This window comes from Agelaius tricolor, unplaced genomic scaffold, assembly GCF_023055355.1.
Source record: "Agelaius tricolor isolate 1412-34295 unplaced genomic scaffold, bAgeTri1.0.p SCAF_1, whole genome shotgun sequence".
In the NCBI taxonomy this organism is placed as follows: domain Eukaryota; kingdom Metazoa; phylum Chordata; class Aves; order Passeriformes; family Icteridae; genus Agelaius; species Agelaius tricolor.
This window is the reverse complement of record NW_027269261.1, coordinates 66,183,322-66,197,623: the sequence shown is the minus strand read 5'-3', so window position 1 is coordinate 66,197,623 and position 14,302 is coordinate 66,183,322. Positions and strand designations below refer to the sequence as shown.

General features: G+C 39.1%; 1 protein-coding gene across 2 annotated transcripts in view; it reads right to left on the bottom strand.

Moving 5' to 3' along the window:
- Positions 1-14,302, bottom strand: part of CEP85L (centrosomal protein 85 like) — a 135,355-nt gene that overhangs the window by 26,570 nt on the left and 94,483 nt on the right. For both annotated transcript variants that reach the window (XM_071438005.1, XM_071437995.1), the window contains exon 4: positions 1,151-1,272. In XM_071438005.1, the coding sequence (XP_071294106.1) occupies positions 1,151-1,272 (122 nt within the window). The remainder of the gene's footprint in view (positions 1-1,150; positions 1,273-14,302) is intronic.

Genomic DNA, 14,302 nt, shown 5'->3' with positions numbered 1-14,302 from the left:
TTATTTGCTTATATTCTAACCCCCAACAGAAGACCACCCCAGCCATCATGAGCAATGCACTCACAAACACTGCAGACAGCCCGGGCCCCAGGAGGTGGGCTGCAGGTTTGCTACTGCAGCATTACTACTGACATAGCAAGCCTGAAAAGAACCCACTGTAATTTAGATGGCCTTCAAGCAGCTGATCAAAAGGCTCTGACAGAGGAGATGTAAACAACAGCTAAAGATGTTTCCATTTTAACTTCTTACCCCCTTGGAGATCACGATCTCCGCAGGAGAGCTGGCAGAGTGGGATGGTGAGCCAATGCCTCAGTTCCTAACTGTGCCATCTTTGCTGCAGCAGCAGGTAAACACACACTAGCATCCTACATCCAGCTGGGGAACCCAGTGACAACTGCAGTGATTGCTGAAAAGCCACCACAGCTACTGGCCAGTGTGCGAAGGGACAGAAACACCTTCCACTGCAATGCCTCATTCTGTTGCAATAGAGGAATGAACAGATCTTGCACAAGCCTAATCCTCCTGGTACTAGAAACTGTGAGTTTGGGCAGAGAGTTGCTATTAAGGCCCATTCAGATTGACAGGAATTTTAATACAAGCTTATATATTTATTGACATAAAGATTCTGGATTTAATGATTTAGTTATTTTTTTAATCAGAACAATTTGTATGAGGACTTGAATAGGACTTTACTGCTGAATATTACTACAAAGGCCAGTTTCTCAAAGCTTTATCGACTGGCTTCAAGTATTTCTGTACTTGTGATGGAAAAGAAAATCAGCACAATGAAGCTGACCAATTTCCACCTTGGAACTCCCTTACAAGCAGAAAGATGTCCTATACAAACCTATAGCCTGGTAAGAAGCTAAGAGGGGAACCTGACAGCAGAAGTGGCTCTTGGGCTCACTGTTCCTTTTCCACTCCAGAGGCATTAAACCTCCTAAATAATTTCCAACTTTGTGTAAGACTTTAGGCCAGCTGCCAGTCTTCTCTCCTAGCAGGATTAGCTCCTACATACTTGGGCATAAATAGTGGCTGGACTGAAACCTAACAACTTTACTAAGTAAGTAGCTTCCCTTGAAAGCCAGCTTTTACACTGTAGCTTTCACTTCATCTAATCTAATTAATGCACCAGGAGCTGGGTACTCACCTATCAATCACAAACTCCTTCTGTCTTAGCAGCCCTTCTTTAATTTTCATTAGAGATTCCCAGTTGCTGGAGTCCTGATAGCTGGTAGCTGGGTAACTTGAACGAGATGTTCCAGGTGAAACCTGCATAAAACAATTGTAGGATTAGGCCCCAAAACAGGTAAAGTAAATAATGTGCTACATATTACAGCATTTACAAAGAAGTTTGCTCTTACAGAAACCTAAGTACTGTTTTTCAGTTTAATTCAGATTTGCTTTGTGCAAAACAACTGGATTTATAAACAAATTTCTGGAAACAAACTTCAGCCCAGTGTCATTGATTTTATCATTTCTCTACTAAACAATTCATAGCTCTGAAAGCAGTTTGGAACGAAAAGCTCACTTAGAATTAACTATCTCATCAAGAGGAAGAGCACAAAGCATTCATATCACATCCTGCTGCAATCCTTGTAGCACTTGAAAGGCCAGGGCTGGGTAGCTCAGACCTGCTGGTAATGGCAGGTAACAGTCACCACTGCCCCGTTCAACTCCCGCCCATAACAGCTGTCCCTTTACAGAGAAAGAGACATTTCCCTTGATGTGTGTGCACTTAAAAACACACTATGGGAATATAATTCTGGCTGCATTGTAAGAGAATACAACCTTCACAAGTAACAGGTTTCAGGCTTTCTATTAATTTTCACAAAAGCCAGGCTTCATGTCTCACAACAAACTGAGGGCAGCAACTGAACTAAATATGAACCAAGAACATCATGGTTTGGAACAAAAGTAAAAAAACTGGGGCATTCAAGAAAGCATTTGTTACAAATTTTTGCATCAGGAATTCACGTAAGGGATGGTTTAAGCTAGAGCTTCTGAGATCAAGCTGAAGAGTCCCAGCATCAGCTGCCATGAAGTACCATTTAATCTTTCACCAGTTTTTTGAATCACTGAAAAAAGATAACTGTCTTTATTTTCTGAGAGGAATCCTGGACAATGCTGTCTTTCTATGTTTTTGAAAAAGAGCAGAAGAAAAAAAAAGTGAAAACATGGCTATTAAAAAAGATATTTTAAGCTCTTTTTTCTTTTATAGTGCCACAATGCTTTAAATTTCACGTGAAATTACAACAAACTGTATTAAGACCAAGACATATGATCAACAGTTAAAATAAGTTAAACAACTGCCAAGCACTCCCCGCTTCTGGTCAAAGTTTTACTGTGAATTATAACACTGAATGGAAAGAATTCATTGCTTAAACCCCAATATCATGAAGTACTAAAGTCAGGAGCCAATTCCGCACAACTATAATCCCTTCTGTAACTTTAAAAAGTATTTCTTCCCATTCAGTTTACTTCAGTTCTATCCCTAGCTTGGTCACTGATGTGTTTCTGCACATTTATTATCTTTGAATTCATAACCTAAACCAGGAAAGATGACAAGACTTAAAATTTCTAAAAATCTTTCAAGACTGTTACACCCTCACCTCACCCCTCATCCCCCCAGGTCCAATTCATCTGCTTCAGGGAATATTTCTTTTGCTTAACAAACTGGAGAGCCTCAATAGTAAGATCAGTTATGAATCATTAAAAAAAACAAACAAACAAAAACTGACCACAAAAAACAACAACAGTTCTACACATTAAATACTGCACACACCAATTAAAAACAAAATCTGGACTGGTGATATAATACTTTTATTTTTGGTTTGGGCAGTGATCTAATAAACTCAGGAAAGACACCTAGTCATGATTCTTCCTGTAAGTAACACATATGTAGAGTCTTTACAGCTTAGAAGTTTATTTTGCCTGGGTTGCTCCATCCAGACCACATCACTTCAAAGTCATCTTTAGTGCTTACAGAATACGTTGGGATTCTCACATACTGTTCTGTATTATACATATGACTGGCTGAATTGAGAGGCACCAGCACAAACCTATTCCAGCCAAAGTCTCTCAGTCAGCCATGCCATGTCGTGCAGTACAAAGTGACAACATCAGGAACTATCACTGAACTTCATGTTATGAATTTTTTTCCTTTGCTTTTCCCACTAGAGTGCTGATGAATGCTGGAACAGACATCCACCTCAACACCACTACACTACCGTCAAAAGAGAAAAAAGAAACAGTCCTTATTGCAGCTGGGATTCGATCTTTACTTCTCAGAGCCAGAACTTCTTTCTCTACTCAAGAGGAAACTCACAAACATTTGACATGATGAACAGGAAATATATGGCTTTATAAAGCCAAATCAATTTATTGAGCATGATTACTTTTGTCTTTAAAACTCAACTATAAAAATGAAGAAATTAAAGACAGGAATTTAAATACAAACCCATCTTAAGAATGAAGACATTCTGGAAGTCACGGGTGGTTTCTTTAAGAGAATTTTTCAATACAAACCCTTTATTTCAAGCACCTAGCACCTCTGCAAACGCTAATTTGCACTGAAGTCGGAAAAAACCCCTTCAAATATGGTACAATAAGTAAGTATACAAGTCAAATACTGTAGCTGCTGAAAAGCAACGCAACGTGTTTTGCAAAGTTAAGAACAGAGCAATATTTTGTGAATGACATGCCAACAATAGTGTGTTAGTTTGGGGTTTTTATTAAATTTAAACCATAAAGCCTCCATAGATTACTCACTGACATACTTTAACTCTGGAATATACCCAATCCTATGGAGTATATACAGGCTGCATACACATATGTAACACCAAATAAAATATTACTTTGTATTAAAATTGTATGCTTCTATTTTTCACTCTGAACAAATGAAAACAAAAATGTTTGATTCTGATATCATGTTTAATCCAATTAAAAAAAAAGAAAAAGAATATACTAAAAATACTTAGCACTTCCCAAAATAACAAGACACTTCACTCATTTAGGAGCACATGGTGTTGATTACTACAAACAGCTTTCTAGCTGCTTTGAATTGTGTGGTAACACACAGGCAGCCCGCTTACGTTTGAGTATCTTGTCTCCTAAGGATATCAAACCAAATAGTGAGACCAGATACACTTCCAGGAGTCATATTTAGAAAGCCATCCACAACTCCAAGCCCTTAACTTGAATCGTCCACAACTACAAAACAAAATACCATCTGGAAAGACACAGCATTCTTTTCTATCTGTCCTACAAAATACAACTATTTTTGTCACCTGGCACCTCTTCTGAGAGTATCAGCCTTGTCCTGAGAACATGTGTTCAGTTAGAACAGTATCCTTTGCACAGTGACATCCAAAGGTCCTCACTAGCTTGTTTTGTGACAGAGGCTTGGCAAACCTTCAAGTCACTGTTGAGGCAAAGTCAGCTGCTGGGGAAAAAGAAATAAAATAAGAAATCTTTGCTGTACTAACCTAGATGCAAATACTGCTGGAACAGACATTGCTGACTGATAGCTTCATGCTTATTATCAGTGGAAAAACAATTTTCCTGTGGACAGAGTGTAACAACATTTAGATAACTTAGATCAAATATGGCTGGGTTTTAAATTGTGCTAATTAAAATTATCTTCTCAAACATGCCCAGAGTTTCTGCCTGAAGCAGATCAGGGTCTCAGCACACAGAGGAGCCCAGCATTCCACATGTAACATGCTGTATCATGTCAAATGATGTCATTTACTACATCACAAAGTAAAGTCTGAAAATGTCAACACAATACTTAATCTCAAAAAACCCCAAAACCAAACAAACCCCCCAAAAACCCCAATCTATTTGAAAGGGTTTTTTCATTAAAGTCACAGCTTAAATAATCCAGTGCTGTCCATACTCCAACTGTAGATGTTCACAGTCCATTACTAACAACTAGCAGAGCACCAAGAATTATGCCAGGTGAGCGATTCCTTCCAGACAACTGCTTACACTGCCCTACTGTATCATAAACTCCTGTCCATAGGAATCATTCCTCTCTGCTGCATTTAACAGGCATTACTCAACAGAAAGAAAATTCCTTGCATCCACAGCTAATCCAAGGCAAAGAACCAACACAAGCAATGTTAGTAGGAGCTAAGGATTCCTTTTCTGACTGACAGTTGAGGAAACAAATATGGGTGACCGCTCAGGCTGTGCCTCAGGGACATCACTGGATGGATAATGTGGGAGAAAGAAGAGGTGGATGTGGCAGCAGCAAGCCCAAATGTCATGGAGATGCCTCCTGCCTATGGGTCACCTGTGATAGGAAAAGGTTTAAATCTGCACAGGCAGAGCAGCAGCCACTGAGGAGCTCTGTAACTGCTCCACACCCTGGGTAAGGAAAACCAATTCACCCATCCCTTCCTCCCCACACAGATTTCTTCCTAAGATCAGTTTCAGGTCAGAACAGCTTCCATAATTGAGACAATCTCAAAAGATCATTCATCCTTTTGCAGGTGAAACACGACAGGGTTGGTGGCTGTCAGGCAGGAAAAGCTACAGAAGGCTGCAACCATGGAATAAGGCCCTAATTTTAAGGAATGATTTCTACAGAAAGACTGTGCATTGCAGAAATGCGCTAGAAATACAGCTAAAACGCTGAACCCTCCACACTGTAAAAGATTCTGAGCTGGGCAGAAAAAAGACTACAGACAAGAATTTATAATTTGTGGTATCTGTACCTCACCACCTACTGCTCTACTCTGCTCCATCTTTGCCTTTTAGGGAAGATAGTGTTTCTGCTCAGCAGGATATAATCACTACAATTCTTGGCAGCAACACCTAGGCTGTATCACATTTTGCCTATGCTTTCACAAATTTCCAGCAGTCACGGGGGAAAGAACATCTAATCATGCCCTTGCACTTTTATTCCAGCCATGGTACGTGGTGTTCTTTGGGGAATTTCTTTAATGTGGAAAACATCATTAAAATCAACATTGAAACACCATCAAATGGTGAGATACTCAAAAATACAGGTGTATTGTAGAGAGGTTAGCCAACAGCAAAATAAAAATCAATAAGGTTTGGAAAAAAATCCCAAACACATACTTTATATAGACATGCAGGCTGCAAAGCAGTTAATACAAAAGAGACCACAACTAACAAGGAAAATGCACTTGACAGGAGATGACAATTTAACCTGCCTGAAAATCAGCTTAATGCAAGTTTGGATTGCCTGTATATGGGATGTCAGGTTACAGAAAAAGGGGGTGAGGGAAAGGATAAAGCAGTGACTCTAAACAGCTCTGGCATAAATCCAGTTGCAAGAGTATGTCTGGTAATACAATGCGAGGAACCAGAAAGTCACTGGAACAGTAAAACATGTCCAAAGAAGAGAAACTTTCATGGCTAAAAAGCTTAGAATGATTTATGATAAAGAACTAAATATCACAAAGCCTGAAGAGACATGAAATCAGACAGCAAATACCTTGTTTTCTAGGTTGAGAGTCCATGTTAACTAAGGTTGATGGAATGAAAATTGAGATATGGCAATCTGGGATAAGAGTATCAGGAGAAAACAAACAAACAACAGCAAAAAACAACAAAAAAGTCCATCAAACCAACTAAAGAGATGGAGAAAAGTAGCAAAAACATATCACAAATGACTGAGAGAAGATCCAAATTTTAAGATTTTAGAATCTGCACTGGATGAAGCTTAGGAATTAAAGAGCAAGCCAGCCCTTACTTGATGACACATCAGGACTTCCTTTGAGTTAGGATTAAATAATGCATTCTTGTGCCTAACGACACACTGACTACACAATGCCAAGAGCAGAATAATCACAGTTAGGCACCAACCTCATCAACAAAAATTCAAGAATTAATTTTAGAAGGGATCACCTCAAAGATATATAGCCAGAGCTGAGCTGCATGGATGCTACATCTCTTGTATGACTTCTTAAAACTTTTCCAATAAAAAATTAAAATGCTAGTGCTATTTACAGACACCACCACTATCATCATAAACTTTGAGAAAATGGAAAGCTTTCAAAATGGAGAAGAATAAACACTAATAGCATTCACATGCCTCCTAAAGGCAGCACTCCCTCTAGTCATTACACTTCTACTAACACATTTGTTCTAACTTGCTTCACAAATGAAATCCCCATTGCACACAGGGCAAGACACTTAATTCAGACCTCACAGATTTTACTCTCATAAGCCTGGGAGGAATCTGACAATCCTGCAATTTACTGTTATTTGTATATTTACTTCTTCCCCAACATTGTTTATACTGCAGCTGAGGCTCCTGAACTTCATCAAGGTCAGGTCTGATAATCACAACAAGGGAGGAAGACATGATCCCTTCACACAACAGCTTACAAATGAATTAAGAGCAAAGCATAGCAAGTACATGGTTGCTGGGATACAACAAAAGATGGGAGAAAACAAAAGCTAAGGTCAGGTAGCTATTCACCATGGAGGAAAAAAATCTTAAATAAACAAAAAACAAGCAGAGATTTTTTACTGATGGCACAGCTACAGGGTTTTGATAGCAACCGCGTGGTCACTTAAATGTGGCATAAATGTACACGGCTATCAAAGGGAGGGGGCCTGTTCTCCTGCCTCTTCTCACCACTTCAAACAGTCATACCTTTCAGCTCCCTCCTGACAGCCCCAGTCCCACACTCTTCCCCCCATCCCACACACGTGAAGGTTATTTGCATCTCGGTCAGACTCTTATCAGATTCACTGCACTGAAGGCCATGTGAGATCTAGCACTGGCACACACTCCTAAGTGGGAAAGCAGTGTACAAGACAACACATTTTGCAGTGGCACAGATTTGTGCTGGATTAGTATGAACATGACCACAAGCTGAATTATCTCAACTACAGGCACTGCCAAACCCTTCCAAAGTATCAGTGTATAGACTGAGTATTTTCCAAGCTTCTAAAAAAATCCTATTATCCAGTTGCAATGACATTGTTAAGTTACTGGCCAAGACCTGGTGTTTAGGTAAGCAATCAGTTCAAGAAAAGGAACTTGCACAGGAAGATTGCATAACAGAATAAAACCAAAAGCCTCCTGCACTTTATTTTCAAAATAATCCTCCCTGTGTTGCCTCTATGAATTATGACAGCACACACAGGAGCAGCAGCACAGTCCTAGCCTACAGTCAGAGACTGCATGTGTAAGACACCTATGTGCTCAGAATTTGCATTCAGCAGGGGATCCCGAATAAAGCAGAAATATAGCAGGGGATTTGCAAGGGAAGGGAACTGGAATTCTGGTCACCAATTAACTGGCAAGGTTTTGTTCCTTCTAGCATCCCTGATGGTACTATGCAGAAGCCTCCAAGGACGAAGAAGCAATGGATTAACTCTGGAAAGAGTTTGCACAGTCCCTAGGGATGCATGCTGTTAGGGCAGAGACAAGGGCAGTCTCCCAGAAGAGGCTGCAGCCTCTTAGCAGTCCTCCCTGCCTTTCCTGACTCCTCATCTCTGTCCCCTAAGCCCCTACGTTCCTGAAGGGTGAAACCAGCACTCCTGCAGTTGCACAGGGGATGATGACGATACGCCCTCCTCTGCTTATCTTCCCCTGAACAACCACACTTTGCTTGCTTTTATGTGTTCTTATAACATTCCTTCATACTTCATGCAACACCAATATTATTTTTGTCATAAATCCTTTCCATTTATATTCTGGCAAATGTTATGAACACAAAACACTTCTAGGTGCCACTTAATATGACGTTAAAAGCAACAGTGCCTGGAATTTTCCACTGATAACAACTGGGTCTTTCCTAAGTATAGAAGCACTTGTTTTATTAAGTGTTCATTTTATCTTCCCACTGCATTGAAATTCAAATGTTCTTTACTATAAAAAAAAACTTTAAACATCTGGAGATGAAAGGGAGCTTCCACAACAACAACTTTTTTTTTTTAACTTTTAGTTGAAGTTTCACTGGTAAATTCATGATTTCTTTTTGCTTCTTATTCTGTCCTGGAAAGCAAAGTGACTATAGTTATTCAAAAAGACCATTGTTTTATGTGCTCAATAAATACAGGGCATGTAGTCGCTACAAAAACTCATGAACTGTACAAGTAACACAGAAGAGAGTAAGTCTAGTTTCTTTGTCAGAAACTCTGAGAACTACAAGTGATAAGCACTAATTGACAGAAGTAGCGTAAAAAATAGGAACAGTTGGCAAAAATCAGTCATGAAGGACATGTAAAATCGACATCCTCAACCAAGTTCTGATCCAAGTCTTATAAAGGTTTTATAAAAACCTTTAAGTTAAATGTACACTGCTAATTCCTACAAATACCAGTTTACTGAATGCCAATCTTGATTGCTCATGATTACTTACTATGCCTGCTCATGGCTAATGTGGCTAATGTGGATGCAAAAAGTGGATGCAAAAAGTGGATGCAAAAGACCTAGAAAGCAATCAAAAAAGCAGCTATTTTTTGCCAGTCTGCACAAACTTTGCAAGGATGAGCAGAGCTGGCTATCAATCTTGCACAGAAACGAACAGGAGTCCTCCTGTAACATGAAGGGACAAAAAGAGAGTGCAACTTGGGTGAATATTAGAGGAAAAAAACCAACAACCCATACTTCTGCAGTAATTGGAGAAGAAAAGTTAGAAAAACCTTTTAAGCACAGAGCACCAAATTCTCTTAATGAAACATGCAAACATATTGAAAGAGAGGGTAGCCACTATGGATTTCATGTGAAGCAGGAGCATGCATTTGGGGAAAAGTGATGCTCTGCAAATTCTTTATCCAGGGTCTTGATTTTTCAAATGGAAGTTGTTGAGATTCTGTGAAGGGTGTTGGCCCCTAAACCAGAAAACTGAGCCTCTCCTTTCCTGTGTTCCATTTGCTTTAGCTTTTCAGGACTTCACAAGAAACATGAGCCATACTCATCACAATTAACTGAAGTTTAAAATAAACAAAAAAAAAAAATCCCACAAAAATAAAGCAGAAGCATTCGGAATATTTATATTTGAACAAGTCCAACAATTCCCACAAACCCAAGAAAGTACATTTTATTTAAAAACAGAAATCCAGAGCTGGTCCCTATGAGCACTTGCAGAAAAAAGGGAGTGAAATTACTGGAACATGTGCACTTCAAGTTTTGCACATGCAACTTCTGCACATGCTATAGCTGATGGGGAAGGAATGATTAGATAATACACTCTTTTCCACTTCCTTTTAGGCTGATAAACCAAAATTGTTAGCAGTAACAAAGACATCCTCTCACGCACACCTTTGTTCTTCTCCAGCTCTTATTACCACAAACATGGATTTAAAAAACACGGAAAAAAAGACAAGGATACTCTATATATAGTGGCAAAGGAGGGATTTAGTAAAGCTGCCTTAGTGGGGATTGGAAGACCAAATCGAGTTCTCTACTGAAACAGTCTCATGCAGAGTGTTAATAAGATCTGTGGCCATCAGAGTGCTGCACAATGTGAGTACAATATTAATCTACATTTATTGGTGACTACTTTGAAAAACTTCCATGAATGGGAAAATTAGAGGCATACTCATATTTTCTGTCTCAACTCCAGAAGTTCTTCCCAGACAGAACTAGCTGTTTCAGCCAGCAAACCAAGCAAAACAGCACATGGACCTACTGTGAAGATTGACTTGCTTCAAGCAGGGATTCTACCATCATCCCTGTACAGCATCACATATATGATGTATCATCACGTAGACATTTCAGTCACTTGCCCCAGAATTTTGAAAAATAAAAAAAAAAGGAATATTATACATATATTTTTTTAACTCATAAGGAGACACCATGTACTTGCATGACTCTGTGAATTTTAGATTTATAGAGGCTCTGCACCTCTGGCAAATCCTGGAATCTCAAAAGTCAGACATTTGAAAATCCAAGCCTGAAACACCTGCATCACTGATAAACAGAAGAAATGTTGTTAATGTAACACTGCACTGCATGTGAAAGCAGCAACCACACAACCATGGAAGGTAGTCACATAATTTGTGTGTGGAGTAAGTGACGGATATTTGAACTGTTTGGCTTCAATCCAGATTGAACCTTTTCCACTTGAGTTTATGAGGGGTACTTGAAACACACTTGTCTCTAGCAAAAGCAGCAGTATGATGTAAGGGTGCATCCAAACATCCGTGTCAGTGTGTGAAGGTGTTTTCCTTCCTTACAAGATAAACTTGGGGGAGCCCTAGCACCTTCTTTATATAGGCAGAAAAGGCAGAAGTTCACACTAAAAAAATAAATATAATTTTCATCACCAGCAATTAGTACTTGTCACTTGTAGGTCTCCAAGTTTCTTACAAAGAAACTAGACTTATTCTACAGAGAGGAAACTGAGACAAGAACAAAGACAATTGGTCTCTTCAAAGAGCACCAAAACACAGAGGATTCTCTAGTGTGGAAACCATTTTGTAAGCGAAATCCTGGTTTTAACAAACACAAATGAGACTATCTCTACCTAAAGAAAAATAAATATGTGTTGATTGAAGTAGGTTCATTTAGAAGGTGGGAAAATTGATGTTTCAGAATGAACTACTTTTGTTTTCATTTTTTAATTCACAGAGATGTCAATAATAATGATATACCAAGTACTCACGCAACCAATTGATACAAGAGGACTGTATTTCAAAACCATAGAACCAATTAATTTTCAATGAAGGCCACAGAAAGAGGAAAAAAGCAAATAGCTTCTTCTATAAGAATGGAGTCATAAAAGCAGGAAAAAAGCTCTCCACATCACCTCAGTGGTCAGGAAGCTACAGACAAAACAGTCTGGACACTACACTTGACAAAGCTTCCATGTTCCAGTGACTGACCACGGAACTTCCATGAGAAAGCAGCTGCCTGAAACAGAATACATAGTCAGAAAATATCTGCAAGACCAGGAAATCTCTTCTTGCTATTCAGAGCTGGTCTGAACCAAGGAGTAGAGCCATGTTTTTATCTGGCACATTCTGCAACAGAATAAAGAAAAATATGAAGTTTTGTACCTCAAATTCTCAGGTAATGAAATTCAGGATCCTAATTTTCTGGGGTGCTTTTTTGCTGAATGCTTTTTCCCCTGTTTTAGCTATGAATTGCATGAAACAAAGATACTGACCAATGGTGAGCTGACGCTCACCATGGGAATTAGTCTTATTTGTAGTCACTCAATTGAGGGAAGAGGAAAAAAAAAACCCAACTTCAGAGCAATGGAAAGAAGAAGTGAAGAAAAGACACATACCATTCTGTAACACTAAGAAAGGTGTTGCTGGCTCCCACTTCTCAAAGTAGGTCCACGTGAAAATTAGCCTGAGAACTCTTTAAAAGCCTGATTTATGCCAACTCCATGTTGATCTGAATGAAGATCCCTGTTGAGGCCACTGGTCTACCTGCTGCCCCTCCACGCTACCTGAGGGTGATCACTGCAATAATCTGCACAAGAGAATCTTTCAACTTCTAAATGATGCCAAAACATTCATCATTTGGGCAATATTTATGCATTTCTGCTAGGTCAACTTTCAGCTGAAGATAGGTAGCAGCAAAAGCTAAAGCCCAATCGTTTCTCCTCAATTCTGCAGTTACGCTTTCAAGTGGAGATAATCCAGCACCACCACTTGGCAACTGAAACGTGGTCCTCCAACTTTATCTCTCCTTCATGTGCCTTTGTCCCGCTGTTCATCTATCACTCACAACATGTCAAATAACACAACTAATCTCTGTGCTTCCCAGAACAGTTTATCTGAAAGACACTCAACACAGTTTCTTAGGTATAAGGATCTCGGCACACCACCTAAAGCACATTGTTCAGCTTAACCAATTGAGGACACCAGTAAGCACTAAAACACAGTGTTCCCAGGCGTTTCATAGAAATAAAGAACCTTCCCTGTAATGAAGATCATTGAATTTCCTCTCCTGTCTCATGTTCCTATTTTGAAGACACTCTGCATCACTGAAGATAACTGCTATAGTAAATTATTTGACCTTCATTAACCTAGTAAAAAGGTAAACTTCATCACTGTGAAAGCCACCAGCTATTTACAAGAACACAGCTTTTTGTGCTGTCAATATTTTGTTGCAAAATAAACTGCCTACATGGGTCAAATCTGTGCTAATTGTATTGTATCCACATGAAATAAATGTTTCCTAACGGGGCTGGGGAAGAGGAAGGACACAGCCAATTTTCAGAGCGAGAGCCAGGCAAAACTTCTTGTTTCCCTTCTCTTTTAACACTGGGTCAAAGCAGCAAAGACAATAAATGGGCGTGACACACTTCTGCACCCTGTGTTCTACTTTAATAGTTTAAGGTTTGCGCCAGTAACACCATCTGAAACAAAAACATTCAAGAAGACCTTTCAAAAAATGCCTTTGGTCAGTAACAAATCTGATGACTACTACTACCAGAGCATTCACCATTCCCAAAAAGAGAAATATTTCAGACCAAGTTTTCTATTAATTTATTTTGTACTTTTTCCTAATCACTTTGCAATGGTATGCTTTATAAACTGCTGCCTCAAAAAGTAATTTCATCTTGCTTGTAAAAAAGAAAAAAACGTGAAAACCAAACTAATTTAACGTTTGTCCCATGGTTAGAAAAATAAATACGTCTTGTCCCAGAGGAAAGTAACACGATGCAAAGCCTAGATTTCTCAGCAGAGCTGTTTCCTAAAATGCTAACAAAGACCATAAGTCTCACTATACAAAAGCAGGAACATCTGCAGCCTCAGAAAGGCAACTTCCTCCACATAAATCCAGAAGATAGATTTGAGACTACAGATGTGAGCGAGATTCACTGAAGTCAGATAATCATTAAAGGAGGCATCAGGTAAAACATATAAGGAAATGGGTCATAAATCTATGAAATTCAAGAAAAAACCTTAAATGCATTAAAAAAGTTACCGCTCAATCGATTAGGTTGTTACCCTCTCTGGTGTGATTCTGGAATGCTATTCACATCAGCACTGAAAATACTGATTTTTCTGTACTTTTAAAGGAGGGAAAAACTCACATTTTCCTTTAGGATGTATTAGGCTCACAGCACAAATGTAACTGAAGGATACATTAGCTCCTTTCTCTTTAGAGAACCTTAAAAAGGGTCCTGTAAGCCACATCTGCTAATACCTGGATGACTACAAGAAATTACCCACCACAGAATCAGGCCAGAAAACTATTGGTTACAAAAAAGAAAGATCTCATTTTAGAGTTCAGCTTCAATACCAAAGTCTGCTACTCTGTCCCACACACACAAGAATCATTGCACATTTGTGGGAGCATTCAGATCTCCCTTCTGTGTGCTTTTCATTACTGTTAAACCAGACA